Below are 26,505 nucleotides of genomic sequence, written 5' to 3'. Positions count from 1 at the left end.
GTACAGGCAGGTCACTTGGCAGAGATCGGGGTATCTGGGCTCTCTGCTCTCTGGTTTGGCCCTGCTTCTTTGATGTGCTCCGCCAGCTCCGTGCTGTTGTCACTGCCAGGTTATGAGGTCCTGCTGCAGCAACTCAGGCGTTTTGCTCTTCCACAGCTCAGAAACTGTGTGTGCTAGTCTCCATCTTGGCTCTGCCCCCCTTAATTTTTTTTTTTTGAGACATGGTCTCAAGTAGTCTAGGCTGGTCTCAGAATACAAAATATAACTAAGGATGACCTTGAACTTCTGATATTCCTGCTTCCACTTCCTGAGTGCTGGGATTCAAACTCAGGGCTTGTGTTAAGCAAATGCTCTACAAACTGGGCTACTCCCCATCCCTTCGATCCTTAGTATTACTTTTTTAAAATTTGAGATAGGATATCATTAAGTTAGCCAGGCTAACCTTGAACTCACTGAGTAACTTTGATGGGCCTTGGCCTCTTGATCTTCCAGGTTAGCCTTTTGAATTGATCTTCCTTCCTTCCTTCCTTCCTTCCTTCCTTCCTTCCTTCCTTCCTTCCTTCCCTTCCTTCCTTCCTTCCTTCCTTCCTTCCCTCCTTCCTTCCTTCCTTCCTTTTTTTTTTCAGGTCTACACCATTAAGTCTGGCTTAAAACTTTATCTTACATGTTCTAAGTTCTGTTGAAGAGGTATGCTTTACTGAATATTCTGTGTTGGTACTATGCTTGGTGGCTCCATAAGGGTTTGTAAATAAATGAAGAGCCCTATGAGTTGTGCCTAGGTATCTGCCTTTCCATGTGTGTTTGATTGGCAGGCATCAAGATTCCTAATGCACAGCCCAGGATTATTTTTGTTCCAGGGTGGGTTTCTTCTCCAAACCAGGACTGCTTCCCTGGTTTACTGCAAGACCACTAGATTTGTCACAGTACATTTTGGGTAGAGCCAAAAGTTTCACCAGTGTGACAGCTAGGATGTACCCAAGTGGACAAAAGTATCAGAAGACGCAAAGGCATTTGAGACCACTAGGTGACACCTGGCAGGAAAGGTATGATCAAGCTGATGCCATTTGTTTTCAGCAAGTCAGAATCTATGGATTCTGAGATCCACTGAGATTCTGTTTGGACAATCTGACTAACGTATCATTGTGACAATTCATGAGGGTACTTGAAGTACTGTGATCAGGGCAATCTTGAGGAATTGTGTAGGATAGCAATAGAATGACTTTGGGATTGTAGGAAATATGCTTGTCTTAGAGTGCATCTTTGTCAGAAAGGCTATCATAAACTAGAAACTTCCTTCTCAGAAGGTCTATGGAGCTGGACATGGTGGTACACACTTGTAACTACAATAGTCAGGAGATGAAGGCAGGAAGATCTGGAATCATCTTCAGCTACATAGCAAGTTTGAGGCTAGCCTATGCTATGTGAGGCCTTATCTCCAAAACCAAAGTAAATTGAAACAATTTAAAAGCAAGGAAAATAAAAATCAAAATAGTGTTTAGGCATGGAAGTGCCTGCCTTTAATCTCAGTGCTTCAGAGGCAGAAGCAGGTGAATGAGTGCAAGGCCAGCCTAGTTTACATAAAAAGTTATAGATCAGCTAGAGCTACATAGTGATACCCTGTCTCAAAAAGACAAAGAGAGAGGGGGGGTGGGGGAGAGAAATAGTATATGGATTGGACATGAATAGTCCCTTTACAGCCAAACAAGCACAAATATACCCAATTTTATGCACCAAATATATTTTTGAGATCAAGTTATATTTTAAAAGCATTAAGGAAGTAAGCTTTATAGAGGAACTCAGGAATAACACTTTTTGGAATATGACTAATTACCCCCTGATAAATCTGGAATTTTTTTGTATTGAATTTGCCCATCTGTTCTGCTCTGATAAGTAGTAGACATCACCAAAATGGACTCTTCTCCCAGACTCCCATCTCCCTAGGGCAGTGAGAGTCAGTTGTATCTTCTGAAGTTAAGTGAAACATCAGAGTGACTGGATGCAGGAGGTACTTATGCATCATGGGTGCTCAGTACATTTTGAGATAATTAACAGTGTGTCTGGATTATTTTATTCAAGGCTGGTTGACATTGTGACTCCACTCTGGAGGCTGAGCTGTGAAGAACAACTCAAGGTTGGTGTGTAGCTTCAGTCTTTTCCCTAACCCCTGCAGCAGAAGGGCACTACAATATGGAAAGCCTGATTGAAGAGATCAGTCCAGTTACCCAATAGTTCCTTGTTGTTATTGTTTCTGTTTATGAAGAAGCAAGGTGTCATGTAGACCAGGCTGGACTCCAATTCACTAAGTAACTATGGAGGACCTTGAACCTTTTGATCCTCCTGCCTCCTGGATTAGAGGAGTGCACTATCACGTTTACTTTATTCAGTTCCAGGGTTTCATGCATTCCAGACAAGCACCGTGTCAAGGAAACCATGTTCCCCGCCCATCCTGCAGGAGCTACCAGCCACATGTGTCTGTTTAAATTTAAGTATAGGTAATTTTGCCATAATGCTTGCTTTGAAAACAAATTTGTTCCAGTGGATTGATGTATTAGGGAACAATTTGAGCATAATGCGGATTTCATGTTAGCCAGGAGCAATTTTGTTCATGAGAAGTGTTAGATGAAAGAAGGAAATGGCACTCAGTTGAACTGGGCTATATAAAAATGTGTAAAGTGCACATGCACGCATGTCAACCATCTGCTAGTTCACTCAGTTCTCTGACGATGTTTTGGACCATACTTCTTCACTGCTAGTGATCAGTACTCTACCCAGTACAGTTTTAGTTCCTTATATTGCTCCCGAAGTGGTGGACCTTTTGGCCCCTGCATTCAATGACAAATCTTAGGTCTTTGGGGAAAAATTCTAGCCTTATTGTCATATTATTCTTTCTTTTCACAAACTTTTAGATTTATTTATTATATGTATGATTGTTTTGCCTACATGTATGTGTGTGCTCCACATTCATGCTTGTTTCCTTCAGAAGTCAGAAGGCATCATATCTGTGGGACTGGAGTTGCAAACAGTTCTGAGACATAATGTCAGTGTTAGGAATTGAACCTGGGTCCTTTGTAGGAATAAGTGCTCTTAACTGATGAGCCAATTCTGTAGCCCCATATTCTTATTATTTCTTTTACCTATTTGACATGCATAAAGTATGCTGTTCTTGTTACAGCCCATGTTAAAAAGTGCATGAGTGTTCCTACATGTGTACACACACACACACACACACACACACACACACACGCATACACTCTTTGTAAGAATGACAGTAAGAAGTTACCATAGTAGTACAAAACTTTAATCCCAGCACCTGGCAGGTGGAGGTAGGTGGTTCTTAAGTGGGAGGTGATCCTAGTTTATATAATGAGTTCCAGGCCAGCCAGGGCTACATGGTGAGTCCCTGGCTTAAAAAAACAAAACAAAATAAAAACTGCATGGTACTGGCATAGAAACAAACTGGTGGCTCAATGGAATCAAATCGAAGATTATTAAGAAATAACCCACACACCTATGGAAACTTAATTTTTGACAAATAAGCCAAAACCATACAATGGAAAAAAAATATAGCATCTTCAACAAATGGTGCTGGTCTAACTGGATGTCTACATGTAGTAAAATGCAAATCTATCCATATTTATCACCCTGCACAAAACTAAAATCCAAGTGGATCAAAGACCTCAACATAAAACCAGACACACTAAATCAGTTAGAAGAAAAAGTGGGGAAGAGCCTTGACCTCTTTGGCACAGGAGACAACTTCCTGAACAGAATACCAACAGTACAGGCTCTAAGATCAACAATCAATAAATGGGGCCTCATAAAACTGAAAAGCTTCTGTAAAGCAAGAGACACTGTTGTTAGAACAAAATGACAGCCTACAGACTAGGGGAAGATCTTGACCAAACCTACACTTGACAGAGGGCTGATATCCAGCATATATAAAGAACTAAAGAAGTTAAAAAGCAACAAATTGAGTAATCCAATTAAAAAATGGGGTACAGAGCTAAACAGAGAATTCTCAAAAGAGAAATATCAAATGGCAGAGAAACACCTAAAGAAATGCTCAACATCCTTAGTCATTGGAGAAATGCAAATCAAAATGACCCTGAGATATCACCTTACATCCATTAGTATGGTTGATATAAAAAACTCAAGGGATGATGCATGCTGGAGAGGGTGTGGAGAAAGGGGAACCCTCCTCAATTGCTTGTGTGTATGTAACTTTGTACAACCACTTTGGAAATCAATCTGGCACTTTCTCAGAAAATTAGGAATAGTGCTACCCCAAGATCCAGCTATACCACTCCTAGGCATACATCCAAACAATGCCCTACCATTCAATAAGGACATCTCCTCAACTATGTTCATAGCAACTTTATTTTAATAGCCAGAATCTGGAAACAACCTAGATGTCCCTCAAGGAAGAATGGATATAGAATGTGTGGTATATTTACACAGTGGAATACTACTCAGCAATTAAAAAGAAGGAAATAGTTAAATTTTCAGGCAAATGGTGGGAACTAGAAAAGATCATCCTGAGTCAGGTAACCTAGAAGCAGAAAGACACATATGATATATACTCACTTATAAGTGGATATTAACCATATAATATAGGATAAACATACTAAAATCTATATCCCTAAAGAAGCTAAACAACAAGGAGGACCCTAGGGAAGATGCTTAATCCTCATTCAGAAGGGCAAACAGGATAGACATCGGAAGTAGGAGAAGACAAGGAATAGGACAGGAGACTACCACAGAGGACCTCTGAAAGACTCTACCCACTAGGGTATCTAAGGAGATACTGAGACTTGTCGTCAAACTTTGGGCAGAATACTGGATTCCTTATGGAAGAAGAGGGAGCTAGAAAGACCTGGAGGGGACAGGAACTCCACAAGGAGAAAAACAGAGCCAAAATACCTGGGACCAGGGGTGGCCTGCAGAGACTGATACTCCCACCAAGGACCATGAATGGAGAGGACCTAGACCCCTTGTTCAAAGGAAACTCATTGGCTGCTCAGTTTCCAAGTGGGTTCCCTTACTAAGGGGAACAGGGGATGTCTCTGACATGAACTCAGTGACTGGCCCTTTGATCACCTCCCTTTTGGGGTTGCAGCCTTACCAGGCCACAGAGGAAGATGATGTATCCAGCATTAATGAAACCTGATAATCTAGGGTCAGATAGAAGGGGAGGAGGTCCTCCCCTATTAGGGGACTAGGCAAAGGGCATAGGGGGCGAAGAGGGAGGGTGGGTAGGACTGGGAGGAGACACTGAGAGTGGGCTACAGCGGGAATACAAAGTGAATAAACTGTAATAAGTAAATAAGAAAAAATATAAATAAAAAGAAAAGAAATCTCTGACTAAGAAAACAAAATAAAACAAACAAACAAAAAACAAAGCAAAGAACAGGGGCTTGGAGAGATGACTTAGTGCTTAAGAATTTTGGCTGTTCTTCCAGAAGACCTGGGTTTAATCCCTAGTACCCAACTGGTAGCTCGCAATCATCTGTAACTGCAGTTCCAGGGGATCTGATATCCTCTCCTGGCTTCCATGGGCACCATAAATATACATGGTAAATAGACATACATACAGACAAATACTCAGACACAAGAAAATAAAAGCAAGTAAAATTTAAAAATCCCAAAGAACCAAAACCAAAGAATGATGGGGGAAAAAAAGCAAGAAGGGAACCAAGGGCTAGCTAACAATCTATATACTGTGGGTATTCCCTGGGAATCTGGAGAAGTGAGGTGAAGTCTGTGACAAGCAGAAATAAGCACAGAAAGGCTGAGTGGCCAGGGAAGGGTACAGAGAACAGGATCAGCAGGAACAGACTATGTAGTGGCCCTTAAAGAAGGTTGAATTCAAAATGTTTGGTGTAGAATTTGAGCACAAGGTTGAGCGGGGGATACTTTCTGATGAGCTGCATTTAGAGCATTGTAATACAATCACATTCCCAACTATGCTTTCTCCAAAAGCTGTTTACTTGTGTGAATTACTGATGTATTTTCAAATGTTGTTTGCCTAGCCCTGTTTCTCCCACAAGCCTTTCCTTAGTCTCAATAGGCACATTTCAAGTGTTCTAGCCACAAGTGACTAGTGGCTACTGTATATGAAGAACATAGCACAGACAGAGCATCTCCATTATAGGACATTCTAATGGGCAGCACTGACATGTACTTTAAATGTTTAATCTTAAAGGTCAGATAAAAAGATGAGCTCCCACATAACTCCCTCTTGACCTTTTCTTAACATCTTATTAAGTCTTCGCCTGTGCTGGATTCCCTGCTTCTGTTATCTGTTAAGAGTATAACTCATGAATCTTGGAGAGACCGCTTTTGTATTCTTTTCTATTCTTCACAATGAAAATACATTTGCTTCATTGCTTATATTCTTTCTGTTGCAGGCGACATTTGAAGCTCAGAAGAAAATTTTACAAAGACTAGAGTCTTACCTACAAGTGCTCCATGGAGTCAGTGGCACAGTGGCTGTACTGCAGTCTGAGGAGCTCCACTGTGTCCTCCATCCTATTAGCCCCTCTGTAAGTCCTCACCTTCCCAGTTCTTACCTACTATGACCCTGAAATGATATCAGCAGTATTTACTGGGCACTTGCTGGAGCTAGGTGATTATCATGCTGTCATTTTGTAAAGGAAGCTGTCAGAGAATACAGAGATTAAGCAAGGACACCCATCTAGAAAGTGTCAGAGCTAATGTATATGTAGTTTGGACTGTGATACAGAGCCCACTTTATCAGCCACAATCCTACTTCTTCCTTTGGCAGATTCACGGCTTTAAAAACCTTCCTCATGGTGCTTCCAAACAGCATAGTTTCATTTATGGCACATTTTGGCATACCACAGCTCTTAGACCAAACTGTCTTTTTGTATTACAGCTGAGCTTATGTGTTTGTGTCTGTGGCTGTTTTCGGGGCTACAGTGCCACTGTCTAGCAGTTATGACAGATGCTATAGGTCTTGCCAAGCTCTTGACAGGTCAGTTTTGCTCGCTCCTGCTTTATGGAAAACTTGGAAATTTCTTTTTCTTTTTCAGAGTAGCAAAGAAACTATTCAAAAGCAAAGCAACAACACAGATGAGAAACATGCTGTCAAAAGTGCCACGACATCACATGACAGAGTTCTCAGAGTCTTGGCAGCTCTTTCTGCTCTGGACTATGTGGATCATTCCAGGCACAGGCTTTCACCTGTACCATGCCTTTTGAGTCAGCATCACTGGTCCTCATTTAGAGAACATGGCTGCATTCCCTTTCTTGTCATCCTCTTTGATTTTGTTTGATCTCCTGCTTACATTTGTTTTTCTTTCTGTCCTCTCTAGGGTACCATCAATGGCTACTGGAAAAAGTCCACCTTTTCTGTGAACTGGAGTCCAGATGGCAATCCAAAGACTGTGGACTACTACCTAGGAACTTGGAGAGGTCAGTTCAAAAGATAACAATACAAAACAGTGGCTGAGAAGGAAGAGGAGGACACATATAACAGTGTCAACAGGAGTTAAGGAACATACAATGACCTTAAAGAAGACTGACTCCTTCAGTGCAGCTCAGGATCACAGGGTTGAACTGGGTTAATTTCTAATGATTATAGCAGTGATGGACATCACTGCTCTTGCTTATTCTTCATCCAAATGTTATTTACCAGATGAGACAGTGAAGGCTTAGGGTAAAGGTTTCTGTTATCACTGCTGTCACCTCATCATTGTCATTGTTGTCCTTGTTTTTGCTCCTGTCCATATTGGGAGCAGTGTCCTCAATTGTTAGGAAGTCACTATCAGTTTCTTATCCTCATAGACCTAAAAAACCAGAGCTCTCTGTGGTGAATCTGTCTTAAAAGAATTGGAAGGGAAAAGGGAGTAAACGTTGAGGGAAATCACAATGGCATTTTCTGAAACTTACCTCCTACATCGATTCCTAGATTCTATTCCTGAGCTTTTTACTTGCCTGTTTTCAATAAATCTACTTGAAGCACCAACATTTCATATTAATCACACTGTTTGATATCCATATGCCTTGAACTACAGTTTGTTAGGACAAATAATACTTTTGGCTTTTCCCTTCATGTGCTGGATTAAATGATTTTATGACATCAGGATTCTGTTATTCAGTAATAGAAAAACAAAACCCAATTCATTTTATTTCCCTCTTAAAATCTGAACAGAATGCAGATATCATTGCATGGCATTCTCGTGGTATGAGGGGAAGTGTTTAGGACTAGCTCCGTTAAGAATCAGCTGATGAATGCCTAAACTAGAAAATAATTAGGTTTTCTCTGAAAACATAGCTATGTACTTGAATTAGGCCTTTTGTGCCTTTGTATTAACATATGCCTCCGAAGGAGGAAATTCCAGCTGCTGGGTTAGGAGGAAAACCACACAAGTAAATCATTTTGTTTACATAAATGGGAATGTTGTCTGTGTACCGTGTAACCATTTGAAAAACATCCCAGAGAAACATAGTCAAGTGGCTCAGGTAAAAATGAACAAGGGCTGGTTGATGATGACCCGGGGCATTGTAGTCTCTAACTGAAGTGTTCCTGACATTTTAATATGGGTGCCTGCTGTGATTGCTGCGAAAGGAGGGGCTCTATACTGAAAGCCTACCTTTTAACGTGGATAGAACATTGCCCTTGTTTTGTTCCAGGGATAGTGTAGAGTGGGAGGCAGAAGTACTGTTGTTATTGGAAATGTCAAGGGGTCCAAGGACATTAGTAGTAGGGAATTATCAGGAAAGAGGTACTGCTGAGACCACTGTGTTGTGTCAGGGGTTCAATATCTTTGAAATGTTAATGCTTTCAGCAGAACAAAGAAATACCATGAGGGCTGTAGGGATGGCAGTAAGGCACCTCTAATGAGACTGAGCTGGGGACATAGCTCAGCAGTGGAATGCATATTTAGCATGCATGAAGACCTTGCTTTGATTCCTTGCATCACAGAAAAACAAACTTCTCATGGGATTGGCCCCTGAGACATTTTTAATCTGTCTGTTTTATGGATCTATTACTGAATGCCTACTGCCTTTCAGGCACTGTACCTTGAGTGAGGCTACAGTGGTAACTCAGTTTGTCACTACAAATTATGCTTATGCTCACAGATCTGAACAACAAAAGTCTGAAACCTTACTGATGACTGAGTTAGACTCCCAAATAACAACTCTCCTTCTCTCCTTCATTCTTACCAGCACCTATACTTTTAGTAATTTTTGCTTCTGACATTGTGGTGCTGCTTTTTCATGGGACACATAATAAGTTCCAGAACTCCCCACATCTCTTTTTATAGGCTCATTTTCCAGAATCCTCATGCCCCTCATGTCCACCCTGTCCTATTTGTGTGAGGGATTTTTCTATTTTATTACATTTACTTATTATTTTAAAATTTTTGCTTTATTCCTTTTTCTTGTATGAATGCTTTGCCTGCATGTATATCTGTTCGACATGTGTGTACATGGTTCCTGTGGCGGTCAGAACAGGCCATCAGATCCCCTGGAACAGAAGTTACAGGTGTCTGTGAGATACTGTATGAGTGCCGGGAATAGAACCCAGGTCCTCTGCAAGAGCAGCCAGTGCTCTTAACCACTGGAGCTACTATCTCTTTAGCCCTTCTTTCTTTGTTTGTCTGTTTGTTTATTTATATTTAATGCATGCTGTGTGTGTACACATGTACATGTGTGCTGTGGTATGCCTGGGGAGGTCAGAGAACAAGAGTTTCAGGTGTCAAATTCAGGTTGTCAGTCTTGGTGTCAAGCCCTCTTGCAGTGAGCCATATTATTGGTCTCTTGTTAGTAATTATTCTAAGCTGGGCATGGTGGCACACATCTGTAATCCCAGCAGTCTGGAAGCAGAGGCAGGCAGATCTCTGTGAGTTTGAGGCCAGCTTCGTCTACAAAGCCAGTTCAGGACAGCCAAGGCTACACAGAGAAACCCTGTCTTGAAAAACCAACCAAACAAAAAGTAATGTACAACTTTTACCTTTCTTTACACTTTTTAACTAACTACCTTTTGTTTTGAAAGATTAACAGGAAAAAGTTACAGCTCTTAGAAGTAAACACGTTTGGCTCTTTGTCCATATATAAATGTCACTGAAATCCGACCGTTCTTTACTTCGAAGTGAAAGAGGTAGCTGTTTCCTTTTGCTGCCATCAAAGCTTATGCTTCTCTTTGGACTTACTTCCTACTTTTTAGTTTCCTTGTCTTTCATTACGTACCTGTTTTCTTGTTTCTTTGCTCACACCTGCCTCATAGCTCTTTTTAATTTGTAGCGTGATTAATATTTTTTATCTTGAAGAAATTCTAATGGTTCTTACTGTGTCCTGAACACTGTATAGAAGTTGATCTTGCCTAAGTTATCAGTGAACTTGTTTTTTTTTAAGCCCATAGAAGCTTTCTGCCCCTAGCTTACTGTTATTTTCTCTTCCTTTATGTAGCTTATCCTTCTTTTCCTCTTGAGATACTGCCTTCTTCATTTGGTTTGCGATACTATTCTCTGACGGCTTTCCTCCTATCTTTCTTCTAAATATTTATTTTGTGTGCATGTATGCCATGTGTGGGTGCAGGTGCTGGCAAAGGTTAAGGGTGTCAGATTCCCTGGAGCTAGAGTCATGGGCAGCTGTGACTACCTGACATAGGTGCTGGAAAGTGAACTTGGGTCTTCTGGAAGAACAACAAGCTCTTTTAACCTTTGAGCCATTTCTTTAGCCCCAACATTTCTCCTATCTTGCCGACCCCTTCTTAGTCTTTCTCGTGGGATTAAAAAAAATTAATTCCCCTTTTTTACAATCAATGTTGGTGTCACTGAAGACTCTATGGCCTTCTTCTTTCTGAATATATTCTTGGGAGTCAGCACCCAACCTTAACTGCTGCCTCTAATAGCTACTTAATAAACTGACAGCTGTTACTTGTATTTACATTTTACTGCCCTCTTGAGCTTGAGGAAGTTTTCAGAGGCTGCTGACCATCCTGGGAAAGCCATTTTCTGGAGATCTTGAAACCAGTGTTGTCCTAATTAGGTCTTCTCAACATCTGTGCTGTTGCTAGTTAGTGTATATTGTATTATTTTCTCTTGTGTGGGCCTATTAAGTCCATGGTATCATGATTAGCAGTGGCTGAGGTATCTGACTACTAGACACCATTAGTTTGTAGTAAACAAAATTGCTTCCATATGTGTCCTTTTGAACAGAGTCTCCTAATACTGATAACCACTGCTCTAAACTAAGTTTACCCTCTTATTTTCCCAAATGTTTCCTCCATACTTTGGTTATTGGCCTTACAGTGGACTAGAAATTTGTATCATCTTAGCTCCTGTCTAAATTCCCCACTCCCTTCCTCTTCAACATCTAATCCTTATTCTTGTCAGTTTTAACTATTCTAGAAATATCTTGAATCCACTCAATTCTACACTGTCAGCACTTGAATTCAAATGACTGCTCTTCATTGTCTGCACTATTGCAGTGATGTCTGGTTCCAGCCCTTTTTTCAATGCATTCTCCACTTAGAAGCCCCAGCTGTCTATAAACTGAAAACAACAGTGCTATTTTCCTGCTGAAAATTCTACAGTCGTTGTCCAGTCACTTTTAACTCTTTAAAAAATAATGCATATATTTATATTTGTATGTGTGTGTCTATTTGTGTATGCATACACACATAGGCCATGGCACACATGTAGATATCAGAAGACAGCTTGCTAGAGTTAATTCTCTCCTTCTACCATATGGGTCCCAGGGATCAAGCTCAGATTGCTAGGATTAACAACAATTACCTTTATCCACTGAGCCATCTTGCCATCTCTGCCCAGTATCTTTTTGGGGTCTTTGTGACAAGGTTTCAAGCCTTATCTTCGGCCCTATGCCTCCGTGCTTTCTTATTTCTATTTGTACTGATCTGGTGTGACACTACCATGCTATCTCATTCTGGCCTGCCTGCTCTTTGTGTCTAGAATATCTTCAGTTTGCAACCCATCTCTGCCACTTCCACTGTCACTGCTATTTATTCTGCAAGATTCACTTCAAGCATTGGCTCTATAGAAAACTGTATCCAACCCCTCAGTCTGATTAAGAGTCCTTGTCTTCTGTAAGTGGATATCTCTACTATGCATCTCTTGTACAGCACCAGGTACACCATATTTCATTGTCTGTGGGTTCTTCCCATACTAGCCGGCAGAGGTAGCAGCTATGTGTTATCTAACTTTGTATAGCACCCAGTACTGATTCATACATAATATGTTTGAGTTAAGCATGTTTGGTGAATTAATACTTATTTTTATCTGTGTTCACACATACTTTCCATTTATCTTTTTTAAGATTATTTTGAAGCACATTTTCAACATATCACATAAAATGATATGAGTTCTAGGAGAAGAAAATTATTTTTAAATATAACCTTTTATCAACATCATACCTAAATATAGACATTTACCCAACATATAAAATAATATTAAAGGTACTTAGATTTTGACATTAATTTATCCAGTATTTTGATTTTTTATAGTTGTTTTTCTCAAGTCATTATTTTTAAATTATTTTTATTTTTTATATTAATTATAGTTTATTTGCTTTGTATCCCAGCTGTAGCCCCCACCTTCTTTCCCTACCAATCCCACTCTCCATCCCTCTTCTCCTCCCATACCCTTCTCCAAGTCCACTGATAAGAGGAGGTCCCCCTCCCCTTCCATCTGACCCTAGTTTATCAGGTCTCATCAGGACTGGCTGCATGGTCTCAAGTCAATATTTTAACAAGCTTTGTTCTTGGTAACCTTGTGCATCGAGTCCAGGCTTCTTATACATACCAACATCTGTGGGTGCTCAAGTCCCTTATATGGTGTAGTGATGATCTCTGGATTACTTATAATTATTTTTATTGAATTTTTATTTTTTGTATTAATTACAGTTTATTCATTTTTTTTATCCCAGTTCTAGCCCCCTACCTCATTCCCTTCCAATCCCATCCACCCTCCCTCATCTCCTCCCATGTCCCTCTCCAAGTCCACTGATAGGGGAGGACCTCCTCCCTGTAATTCTTAACACAATGTAAATGTTGTGTAAATGTCAAATCAACAGCTATATAAATAGTTGTTATACTGTACTGTTTGGGGACAAAAAAGAAAACAGTCTGTAGACATTCAGTGCAGATACTTTTTTAAAACATTAGTTTTAAAAAGTTTGTTTATTTTTTTGAATGGGAGTGCAAGAGTATATGCCATAGCATGAGCGTGGAGATCAGAGGACAATTTACAGAATTTGGTTCTCTCTTTTTACCATGTGAGTTCTGGGGATTAAACTCAGGTCCCCAAGCTTATGTGGCAAGGAACTTTACCCTCTAAGACATTTTGCCAGCCTATGGCATCACATTTTATTTATTTATCTGTTTTTATTTTTTTTGTTTTTTGAGACAGGATTTCTCTGTGTAGCCTTGCCCTGTGTGTGTGTGTGAACTCTCTTTGTAGACAAGGCTGGCCTCGAACTCACAGAGATCTGCCTGCCTCTGCTTCCCTGAGTGCTGGGGTTACAGGCACGTGCCACCACGCCAGGCTCACACTTTTATTTTTACATTTGGTTTCTTGTTTCTTTTAGACAGGGTCTCTCTCTGAAGGCCAGGATGTCCTGAAACTCCTGGGTAGCTTATTTTGTCCTCACACTTACAGTTAGTTTCCTGCCTCGGCTTCTGAGAGCTGGGATTATAGGTAGGATCCATTAAGCCATTTTCAGATTAAAGCAAAAACTTGATGTTTTAATTTGTGTGTATATAGTGCTTATAGACCCATTGGTATGCAGGTATGTGTACTTGTGTCCATGCTTGCAGAGGAGACGCCACAGGAATGTACTGGCTATTTTTCTCCTTCAGTGTCTGTCATAGTCTTTTGAGACAGGGCTCTTACTAAATCTGGAGCCTCTGAGTTTTTGGCCATACTAAATGCCTGCAAGCTCCAGAGATCCTTCTGCTATTCCCTCTGATCCTCTGTTACTGGGATTATAGATGTATGCCACTATGCCCAGCTTTGTTTGTTTAACATGGGTGGCTGGGACCCAAACTCAGGTCTTTATGCTTGTACAAGTACCCCTACCAGACCAAGATTTTGATTTTTAAAAAAATGTTATTTATTTATATTGTGAGCTCGCTCCTCTTCTCTCTCTCTCTCTCTCTCTCTCTCTCTCTCTCTGTGTGTGTGTGTGTGTGTGTGTGTGCGCGCATTGGGAAGTGAGGGGGTACATGCATGCCATAGAGTAAGTGTGGAGGTCAGACAATAACTTTTTAGGAGGGAGTTGTCTCCTTCCACTTTGTTTTTAATGCAGGTTCTATCTGTTTTGCCACTTTGCAGCTTCCTGTGCAAACTTCTGGCTAACTCCATTTTCTTTACTTTAGTTTTGCCATAGGAGTGCTTGGGCTGGAATTACAGACTTGAACCACCACATCTATTTTTTTTTTGCTGGCTCCAGGCATAAAATTATTCCAGGCCATCAAAATTACCTATGTGCTTTTACCAGCCCCAGATTTTGATTTTTGACATGCACATATGATAGCTTTTTTTTCAGTGATATAAAAAACTATCATAAAATCAAACAGTGGATCCATATGTTGTCAGCTGCATGTACTCACTAAAAAGTTTCCCATTAGATTTGTTTGTGTTGAGTCAGGGTCATACCACATATCCCAGGAACTCATGATCCTCTTTTCTCAGATTCCTAAACATGTATGCTACTGTTTCCAGCTACCATCAGTATTTCACTTAATGACTTTAGCAGCTGATCATTGCTTGTGTGTATCAGTTTAATGAATGGTTGTAATGGGGGGATGATTGTAAGTTTATCATGTCTTCTTCATTTATTACTTAGAATGATTGTTCTTCCTCCTCCTCTTCCTCTTCCTTTTTCTTTTTGATGGTATTGAGCCTTATCCATTGTAGGCAGCCATATTTACCCTTAAACTATATCCCTAGTCACTTTTTTTTTGTAAAAATAACTTTTCCTTATCTACTATATAGTAATCTATCCTAGTTATACAGGAAAAACAAAGGAACTGATTGATTCTTTTACACTCCTCAGATGATGACCACTTTGTTCATTTTGATATCATCATGAGCTCCTGTATTTTGTAGAAAAGGTTTATTTAAAAAAAATTAATGTGTATGTGTATATGCCTGAGTGCCCATGGAATCCAGAAGAGGGTGCCAGATCTTCTAGAACTTGAGCTGTGAGCCACCTGATGTGGGTGATGAGAACTGAACTCAGTTCTTGTGCAAGGGAAGTGTATACTATTAGCCAATGAGCCATCTCTCCAGACCTAGAGCTCATGGATTCTCAACACATTTATTATGCTTACCTCTACTGAAGATGTTGGATCTATTTATTTATTTATTTCAAAGTATAAAATAATGTAATCAATTTGAAAACCATTAACTAGTGTTAACTTAGGGCTTCGTACCCTATTATTTATTAGGCAAATCCAATCCTGTATGGGTATTCAAGAGAGTTACATATTTAAAACCAAACATGTCTCATATGATCACAAAAACACATTCATTAATATCACAACATGTGAAGGCTTAGGTGCTTATAACCAGAAAGGTGAATTGGTGTGTTTATTGCCCAAGGAGACTGAGTTGTCACTGCCCACCATAATATGAATTGAACTTTAAGCACCAACCAAAAGAAAAGAATCCAGAACCAGCTCTATTCCTGTAGTATTCTATTTCCAAAAACTATATAAGCATTAAAACTAATATACATTGTTGTAAGTCAAGCAATATTTCTTATTCTTTTTTGTTTTTATTATAAATTATAATAAGATAAAACAAAAACTAACACATTGGAATTGGACAAAGCCACCAAAACAAAAGGAAAAGAGCCCAGGAAAAGTCACAAGAAACAGACGCAGAGACCCACTTGTTCTCAAACTCAGAAATCCCATAAAATCACTAAACTGGAACCTTGTAGGGTAAAAAGAGACAAGAAAAATATAAAAATAAAATTAAAATAATATTAAAAAATTAAAAGAAGAAACAAAAGGAAAAAGCCATGGCATAACACTGTGAGATATGGAACCTCCAAAGATGCCGTTGAGTTGGTTTTATGTAACCATCTACTGCTGGGCAAGCAGCCTATCCTCAAGAATAGTTTGTTTCCCCCTTGAGACTCATTTGCAATTAGTTACCAAAACAAATATATCTCTATATATTCATTTGCTTATTTGAGACAGAGTCTCTCTGTGTAGTCCTGGTCGTCTTGGAACTCACTATGTAGATCACATTCACCGTAAACTTAGAGATAAACCTGCCTCTGCCTCCCAAATGCTGGGATTAAAGGTGGGACACCCAAGCAGTGTCAGGTATGGATTTTCTCTATGTAGTCCTGGGTGTCATGGAACTCACTTTGTGAATCATGCTGGTCTCAAACTCACAGAGTTTGAGGCATTAAAGGGATTAAAAGTGGCCAGGTACCACTGCCTGGCTCAATTGAATATTGATTCTGAGTTAGGGATGGGGGCATGTGTCCACTTCTTTCGGGTTTAGTGTCCCATTTGGTGCAGACTCATGCAGGCTCTGTGCAGGCTGCCTCAGTCCTTAGAGTTCTTGTGTAAGTCTGATCATATTGATTAAAAGGACCTTGCTTCTTGTATTCTCTATCCCCTCTGGCCCTTATACTTTTTCTGCCTCCATTTCTGCAGTATTCCTTGAGCCCTAAGTTTTGGAGGGGAGGGATTTGATGGAGACATCCCATTTAAGACTGAGTGTTCCAAGGTCTCTCACAATCTGCATAATGTGTGGCTGTGGGTCTCTGTATTTGATTTCATCTGTTGCAGGAAGAAGCTTCTCTAATGATGGCTGAGGAAAGCACTGATCTATGAGTACTGGAGTCATTTTATCACTTAGTTTTTTTTTTTTATATAAAACAGCAAGATTTGCTTTTACTCTTAGTCCCTGGGCTACCTAGGAATCAATAGGTGTATGGATTTATGCCTGTGTCTTCAGTTTAATTCCATTGATCAAAGTGTCTGTTTTTATGCCAATACCATGTGGGTTTTTTTTTTTTTTTTACTATACCTCTGTAGTACAACTTGAAATTGGGGATGGTGATAGCTATAGCAGTTCTTTTATTATTTAGGGTTATTTTCGCTTTCCTGTTGTGTGTGTGTGTATGTGTGTGTGTTTCCACAGGAAGGTGAAAATTTTCCTGTCAAGATCTATGAAGAATTGTGTTGGAATATTGATGGGGATCACATTGAATCTGTTTATTGCTTTTGGTAGGATGGCCATTTTTACTATGTTAATCCTACTGATCCATGAGTAATCGGAGACCTTTCTATTTTCTGATATCTTCAATTTCTTTATTGTCTTAAAGTTTTTTATCTACAAGCTTTCACTTGCTTGGTTAGAGCTATCCCAAAATATTATATTATTTGAGGCTATTATGAAAAATGTAGTTTCCCTGCTTTCTTTCACAGTCTGCTTGCCATTTGTATATAGGAAGCTATAAATCTTTTTAAATTTATTTTAAATTTATTTATTCATTTTACATCCTGACCGCAGCCCCCTATCTCTTCTACTCCTGCCCCCACCCTTCCACTCTAGTCCCCCTATCTTTTTTCCCTTTGTCCTCACAGAAAAGGAGACCCCCCCCTCCCAACACAACCCAGCATATCAAGTAGCATTAGGATTACACTCATCCTCATTCACTGAGGACAAGCAAGGCAGCCCTGTTAGGGAGAAGTGATTAAAAGCAGAGAGAGGACCCTGACTAAAACACTTAATCTCCATCCCGAAAGGCAAAGAGGATATACATCAGAAGAAGAAGGAAACAGGAAACAACCTAGGAACCTGCCACAGAGGGGCTCTGAAAGGCTCTGCCCTGCAGACTATCAAAGCAGACACTGAGACTTATGGCCAACTGTTGGGCAATGTGCATGGAATCTTATGTAAGAAGTGGGAAATAGTAAGATCTGAAGAGGACAGGAACCCCACAAGGAGAGCAACAGAACCAGAAAATTTGAACACAGGGGTCTTCCCAGAGACTCATATTCCAACCAAGGAACATGCATGGAGATAACCTAGAACCCTGCACAGATGTAGTCCATGGCAGTGTAGTGTCCAAGTGGGTTACATAGTAATGGGAAGAGGGACTGCCTCTGACATAATCTGATAGGCCTGTTCTTTGATCATCTCCCTCTGAGGCGAGAGCAGCCTTACCAGGCCACAGAACATGACAATGCAGCCATTCCTGATGTGATCTGATAGACTAAGATCAGAAGGAAGGAGAGGAGGACCTCCCCTATCAGTGGACTTGGGGAGGGGCATGCTCGAAGAAGGGGGAGGGAGGGTGGGATCAGGAGGGGAGGAGGGAGGGGCTTATGGGGGAATACAAAGTGAACTGTAATTAATAAAAACAATAAAAAAGTGAGATCTGTACTACGTCAGCCTTCACTAAATTACTTTGATGTAATTCAGTTTGTTTGTTTGTTTGAGACAGAGTCTCCCTATGTATTGCTGGCTGTCCTGGAACTTGCTGTGTAGAGCAGGCTGGCCTCAAACTTCTGAGTGCTGGGATCAAAGCCTTGTTCCACTGTATCTCACCCTGTAATTCAACCTTAAAGGAGGAGGAAAAGCTTTCCAAATTCCAACATAACAAAACTTGTTTATCTTCCAAAACAATGTGAAACATAAGTTAAGCACACATATAAATTAAAAATAAACAAATAAAAAGAGCCAGTCATGACAAAAAAAGAATGGAACGTCAGCAGAGATTTCAATTAGAAAAATTTATAATAGGCAAACACCACACAGATAAAAATAGTAAAATGAAAATTGATTGGAGAAAACAAGAGAGGGAGATAGAGAGAGAGAAGTAGGTTGGGTAGATAGGGACCAGGAAAGCTGGAAGACACTACAGAAGGTAAAAAATATGAGCAAAATGTATTGTATGAAAATGAATAATGATTAAGTATATTCTTATTTTTCAGGAGGGAGTGTGGATGAGGAAGTAGAATGGATTAACTGAAAAATCAATCTTAGTTTCCTTTTTAGATGAAATAAGAGACATGACTACTATATTAAATTTTAAATGTCTTGATTTGGGGTCATATTAATTATAATTTAATAAAATAAAATAAAAATATATGACTTCAGTCTCCTAGTGGGGTCCCCAGTAAGGGGAGCAGAGGCTGTCTCTGGCATGAACTCAGTGTCAGGCTCTTTGACCACCCCCATCTGAGGGAGGAGCAGCCCTGCCTGACCACAGAGGAGGACATTGCAGCCATTCCTGATGAGACCTGATAAGCTAGGGTCAGATGGAAGGGAAGGAGGACCTCCCCTATCTGTGGACTAGGGGAGGGGCATAAGGGGAGAAGAGGAAGGGATTGTGGGATTGGGAAGAGATGAGGGAGGGGGCCACAGCCATTATAAAAAGTGAATAAATTGTAATAAAAAAATAAATAAACACACAAAAATGTGACTTACATCTGAAAAAGAAAAAGCAGGCAATAGAGTCTTTGTGAGATAATTTTGTATCCAGCTATTTTACTAAAAGTTTTTTTTTTTTTTTTTTTTTTTATCAGGTGTAGCAGTTTCTTGGTGGAATTTTTAGGATCACTTATGTTTACAGTCATATCATCTGCAAATAATATCTCCAGGGCTTTACCATAAAGGGGTGTTGGACTTTATCAAAAGCTGTTTACACATCTTATAAGATGATCTTGTGGTTTTCGTTTTCCAGTTTGTTTACATGGTGGATTACATTTATCATATATGTATGTTGAGCAATTCCTGTATCTCTGGGATGAAGTCTATTTGATCATGGTGGATCTTTGTTTAGATCTTTATGTGTTTTGGGTATCAGGATAACAACAGACTCATAAAACAAACAGGGCAATGTTCCTTATATTTCTATTTTGTGGAATAATTGGGAGAGTATTGGCATTTAGTTTCTTTGAAAGTCTGTTAGAATTCTGCATTAAAACCATCTGATCCTGGGCTGTTTTGGGCTAGGCGACTTTCATTTACTGCTTCTATTTTACTAGGAGTTATAGGTCTATTTAAATTCCTTGTCTGATCTTGATTTACCTGTGGTAAATGGTATGTATAAAAAAAAATTACCGGGGGCGGAGCCAAGATGGCGACTAGCACACACAGTTTCCGAGCTGTGGAAGAGATAAAGTTCTGAGTTGATGAGTGGAAGAACTTCTGAAGCCAGGGAAACAACGGAGAGACTTTCTAAACAACAGGGAACATCGCAGGAGGTGAAAACCTTGGTCTCGGGTCACCCGGGGACTTGTTTGGGGAAGGTGAGAAACGATCCTTTGATCTCTCGGCACTCCCCTCCCCCAGACCTCCCTCCTCCTCGGCACAGCGGACTCGCCTTTCTCAGCGCAGACCTAACTGCCTGGGGCCTGCAGCCACTGAGGCGGAGCCCCAAGCCCTTTATTGGCAAAGGCCAGCAGTACTGTGTCTCGGAGCCCCAGATTCGCGCGCGGCGGCTGCACCATCCTCCCAGGGCCCGAGTCTGCTAGACGCCATACTAGCTCCTCAGGAGCGCCATCACTGACGGTACGGCCCGCCCAATCCCACAGTGACAGAGAATACGCTATATACTCACCAAAACCAGACAGAAACGCCATACAAGCTAGACACACCAGGCGCTGGGCCTCCGAAGCTTGGAGAGCACAGTGAAGAGACCCCAGGACTTCCCAGAAAGCATCTGGACTAGCAACCCAGTCTCCAGTTACAGCGGGATTTTCTAACCTGGCGGCGGAGCAGCACTGAGCTGGTGGGGCACATCAGCCCTCCAGTTTAAGACTAACCAGGGCCATACCAGAGAACAGAAAGGCTGGTTACCCCGATTCCTACTGACGTGACCACCCTGAAATCTCCAGCTGCAGCAAGACCTCATAACCTGGCAGTGACAGCAGCACGGAGCTGGCGGAGCACATCAAAGAAGCAGGGCCAAACCAGAGAGCAGAGAGCCCAGATACCCCCATCTCTGCCAAGTGACCTGCCTGTAAGTGAGTGCACCCTTGAGAATCTGCAAATCCCGAGATCCTGGGTCCTTCTAAAACAGAAGCCGGGCATCAAACCCCCTCCCACCCATATACCCACTTTGGGAAACAGAGGGGCACTTGGAACATTGAAGTTCCTGCTCTGTGGGTCTAATTGAGGAGTTAAGGCAGTTAATGCCAGAAATTGCGCTGCGATCATCACTAGCGCCTGCGACATATACATTGCAGAGCCCCTCCCACACACTCAAGGGTTCAACATTAGCCATCACTCTGTCCCTCGAGACACACGCCCACACCCACTTACACACACACACACACACACACATATACACACGCACGCACGCACGCACGTTTGCTTTTGCCTCTGTTTGCGCCTGCGTACTTTCCTCCCACAGGTACAGCTAGTCCTCAGCACACGCTAAGGACACGGGACCTCTCTCAACTTCCTGAAGAATTCTCCAGACTCGAGAGAGAGACAGTACCAGTCTGATCGGCAGAATCCAAAAACAAACAGGGAAGGTCTCAGATAAGCCAATGGCCAGGGGTAGGCGAAAGAACACTTCCAACATAAATCAGGACATCATGACTTCACCAGCAAACCCCAAAATCGATGGATACTCCAATTCATCAGAAACACAGGAAAATGACCTTAAAGCCATGCTTGCTCAATTATTTGAGGCTCATAAGGAGGAAATGAACAAATCTTTCAAAGAGTTGGCCAGTCAATTGGAGGTAAAGAAAGAAGAAATAGACAAAACCCTTAAAGAAACACAGGCAAACATAGCTAAACAAATAGAGGCACAAGTAGAGAAAAAATTAGTGGCATACAAAAAGGAAATGAACAAAGAAATAGAGTCCATTGTAGAGAGACAGGAATCCAAATTCAAACACATGAAAGAAATGGTGCAAGGCATGAAAACAGAATTAGAATCAATAAAGAAAACACAAAATGAGAAAACTCTTGAGCTGGAGAACTTGGAGAAAAGATCAGGAACCACAAAAGTAAGCATCACCAACAGAATACAAGAGATGGAAGAGAGAATCTCTGGAGCTGAAGACACACTTGCAGAAATTGATACTTCTCTCAAAGAAAAAAGTAAAATCAGAAAAATTCCAATCACAAAATATCCAAGAAATCAAGGATGCTATGAAAAGACAAAATCTAAGAATAATAGGAATTGATGAAAAAGAAGACTCCAGGCTCCAAGGTCCAGAAAATATTTTCAAGAAAATCATAGAAGAAAAATTTCCCAACTTAAAGAAAGAGATGTCCATAAATATACAAGAGGCCTACAGAACACCAAATAGACTAGACCAGAAAAGAAACACATCACGTCACATCATAGTCAAAACACTAAATCTACAGAACAAAGAAAAGATATTAAAAGCAGCAAGGGAAAAAGGCCAAGTAACATATGAAGGTAGACCTATCAGAATCACACCAGACTTCTCATCAGAAACTATGAAAGCCAGAAGGGCCTGGGCAAGCATCATGGAGACTCTAAAAGATCACAAATGTCAACCCAGACTACTATACCCTGCAAAGCTTTCAATCAACATAGATGGAGAAAACAAAATATTCCATGACAAAACTAAATTTACGCAATATCTACATAGCAAACCAACCCTACAGAAGATACTAGAAGGAAAACTCCAATCCAACGAAAACAACTTCACCCAAGAAAACAGGGCATACAGATAATATGCCAACAAAAATGAAAAGAAAACAAGCAATGAAACAGGGTAAGATCACCAACTTCATTAAAAAAGAAACTAACATGCATTGGTCACTCTTATCTATCAATATCAATGGACTCAACTCACCAATAAAAAGACACAGGCTAACTAAATGGTTGCGGAAACAGGATCCAACATTCTGTTGCATCCAAGAAACGCACCTATGCAACAAAGATAAACACTACCTCAGAGTAAAGGGCTGGAAAAATGTTTTTCAAGCAAATGGTTCCAGAAAACAAGCTGGAGTAGCCATCCTAATATCTAATAAAATAGACTTTCATCCAAAGTTAATAAAAAAAGATAAGGAGGGTCACTATATTCTCATCAAAGGAAAAATCCAAGAAGAGGACATCACAATTTTGAATATCTATGCCCCAAATACAAGAGCACCTACATTCGTAAATGAAACAATATTAAAGCTTAAATCATACATTGATCCTAATACCTTAATAGTGGGAGACTTCAACACCCCACTCTCATCAAGGGACAGATCAACCAGACAGACACCAAATAGGGAAATGAAAGCACTCACAGAATCCCTAAATCAAATGGACCTAATAGATGTCTACAGATCTTTTCACCCAAACTCAAAAGAGTACACCTTCTTTTCAGCACCACATGGAACCTTCTCCAAAATAGACCATATAGTTGGTCACAAAGCAAGCCTCAACAGATACAAAAGGATTGAAATAATCCCTTGTATACTATCTGACCACCATGGACTAAAGCTGGACATCAACAACAACAGAAACAACAAAAAGCCGACACACACATGGAAACTGAACAACTTACTACTCAACAACAGCTGAGTTAAGGAAGAAATAAAGAAAGAAATTAAAGACTTCATAGAATTCAATGAAAATGAAGGCACAACATACCCAAATTGATGGGACACATTGAAAGCAGTGCTCAGAGGAAAATTTATAGCACTAAGTGCCTGCAAGAAGAAATTCGTAACATCACATATAAACAACTTAATGGACCAACTGAAAACCCTAGAAAAAAAAGAAGCAAATACACCCAAGAGGAGCAGATGGCTGGAAATTATCAAACTCAGGGATGAAATCAATCAATTAGAAACAAATAAAACTATTCAAAGAATCAATGAAACAAAAAGCTGGTTCTTAGAGAAAATCGACAAGATAGACAAACCCTTAGCCAAACTAACTAAAAAGCAGAGAGAAGCTATCCAAATCAGCAATATCAGAAATGAAAATGGGGAGAGAACTACAGACACTAAGGATATCCAAACAATTATTAGGTCATACTACAAAAGCCTATATGCCACAAAATTTGAAAATCTAAATGAAATGGATAATTTTCTTGACAGATTCCATCTACCAAAATTAAGTCAAGATCAGGTAGAAAGACTGAATAGTCCTATATCCCCCAAGGAAATTGAAGCAGTCATTAACAGTCTCCCCTCCAAAAAAAGCCCTGGGCCAGATGGTTTCAGCACAGAATTCTACCAGACTTTCAAAGAAGTACTAACACCAATTCTCCTCAAACTATTCCACAAAATAGAAACAGAAGGAACACTACCAAACTCATTCTATGAAGCCACAGTCACCTTGATACCTAAACCACACAAAGATCCAACAAAAAAAGAGAACTTCAGACCTATCTCTCTTATGAACATTGATACAAAAATACTCAATAAAATACTTGCAAATAGAATCCAAGAACACATCAAAGATATCATCCACCATGACCAAGTAGGCTTCATCCCAGGCATGCAAGGGTGATTCAATATATGGAAATCCATCAATGTAATCCACCACATAAACAAACTGAAGGAGAAAAACCACATGATCATCTCCTTAGATGCTGAAAAAGCATTTGACAAAGTCCAACACCCATTCATGTTTAAAGTCTTGGAGAGATCAGGGATACAAGGCACATACCTAAAGATAGTAAAGGCAATATACAGCAAGCCTATAGCCAACATCAAACTCAATGGAGAGAAACTTAAATCAATCCCACTGAAATCAGGGACAAGACAAGGCTGCCCATTGTCTCCATATCTCTTCAACATAGTACTTGAAGTCGTAGCCAGAGCAATAAGACAACTAAAGGAGATCAAGGGGATACAAATCGGAAAGGAAGAGGTCAAAGTGTCAGTATTTGCAGATGATATGATAGTATACATGAGCCACCCCAAAAATTCAACCAGAGAACTCCTTCAGCTGATAGACACCTTCAGCAAAGTGGCAGGATACAAAATCATCTCAAAAAAATCAGAAGCCCTCCTGTATACCAAAGACAAAAGGGCCGAGAAAGAAATTAGGGAAACAACACCCTTCACAATAGCCACTAATAAGATAAAGTACCTTGGTGTGACTCTAACCAAACAAGTGAAAGACCTGTTTGAGAAAAACTTCAAGTCTCTGAAGAACGAAATCGAAGAAGATCTCAGAAGATGGAAAGATCTCCCGTGCTCATGGATTGGTAGGATTAAAATTGTGAAAATGGCCATCCTGCCAAATGCAATCTACAGATTTAATGCAATTCCCATCAAAATACCATCTCAATTCTTTACAGACCTTGAAAGAAAGATTCTCAGCTTCATATGGAGAAACAAAAAACCAAGAATCTCCAAAACGATCCTGTACAACAACAGATCATCTGGAGGTATCTCCATCCCCGATCTCAAGCTGTACTACAGGGCAACAGTAATAAAAACTGCATGGTATTGGCATAGAAACAGAAAGGAGGATCAATGGAACCGCATAGAAGACCCACAAATAAACCCACACACCTATGAATATTCCATATTTGACAAAGAAGCCAAATCCATTCAATGGAAAAAAGATAGCATCTTCAACAAATGGTGCTGGACCAACTGGATGTCTACATGCAGAAAAATGAAAATAGATCCATATTTATCACCCTGAACAAAACTAAAGTCCAAGTGGATCAAGGACCTCAACATAAAACCAGATACTCTAAATCAGTTGGAAAAAAAAGTGGGGAACAGCCTAGAACTCATTGGCACAGGAGACAACTTCCTGAACAGCACAGGCTCTAAGAGCAATAATAATCAAGAAATGGGACCTCATGAAGCTGAAAAGCTTCTGTAAAGCAAAAGACACTGTCATCAAAACAAAACGACTGCCTACAGATTGGGAAAGAATCTTCGCCAACCCTTTATCTGACAGAGGGCTAATATCCAGTATATACAAAGAACTAAAGAAGCAGAAAAGCCACAAACCAAGTAATCCAATTAAAAAATGGGGAACGAAGCTAAACAGAGAATTATCGATAGAGGAACATCGAATGGCAGAGAAACACTTAAAGAAATGCTCAAACTCATTAGCAGTCAGGGAAATGCAAATCAAAATGACCCTGAGATTTCACCTTACACCCATCAGAATGGCCAAGATGAAAAACTCAAGTGACAACACATGCTGGAGAGGTTGTGGAGAAAGGGGAACCCTCCTCCATTGCTTGTGGGAATGTAAACTTGTACAACCACTTTGGAAGTCAATCTGGCGCTTTCTCAGACAATTAGGAATAGTGCTACCTCAAGACCCAGCTATACCACTGCTAGGTATATACCCAAAATTTGCTCAAGTACACAACAAGGACATTTGTTCAACCATGTTTTTAGCAGCTTTATTTGTAATAGCCAGAACCTGGAAACAACCCAGATGTCCATCAACGGAGGAATGGATACAAAAATTGTGGTATTTTTACACAATGGAATACTACTCAGCAATCAAAAAGGATGAAATTATGAAATTTGCAGGCAAATGGTGGGATCTTTTCTAGATCCCACCATT

At 40.3% G+C, this 26,505-nt stretch overlaps 1 protein-coding gene across 1 annotated transcript in view; it reads left to right on the top strand.

Annotated features, from left to right (window-relative positions):
- The first annotated feature begins 827 nt into the window (after positions 1 to 827).
- The window catches only part of Trmt2b (tRNA methyltransferase 2 homolog B), a 79,066-nt gene continuing 53,388 nt past the window's right edge, over positions 828 to 26,505 (top strand). Inside the window, 6 exon segments of the mRNA XM_055608328.1 lie at positions 828 to 851; positions 853 to 1,043; positions 2,077 to 2,131; positions 6,408 to 6,542; positions 7,335 to 7,434; positions 8,414 to 8,484. Of these exon segments, the coding sequence (XP_055464303.1) occupies positions 828 to 851; positions 853 to 1,043; positions 2,077 to 2,131; positions 6,408 to 6,542; positions 7,335 to 7,434; positions 8,414 to 8,484 (576 nt within the window).

The sequence above is a fragment of the Psammomys obesus genome, unplaced genomic scaffold, assembly GCF_907164565.1.
Source record: "Psammomys obesus unplaced genomic scaffold, mPsaObe1.curated_primary_1811, whole genome shotgun sequence".
Taxonomy (NCBI): Eukaryota; Metazoa; Chordata; class Mammalia; order Rodentia; family Muridae; genus Psammomys; species Psammomys obesus.
This window is presented reverse-complemented; position numbering and strand designations above follow the sequence as displayed.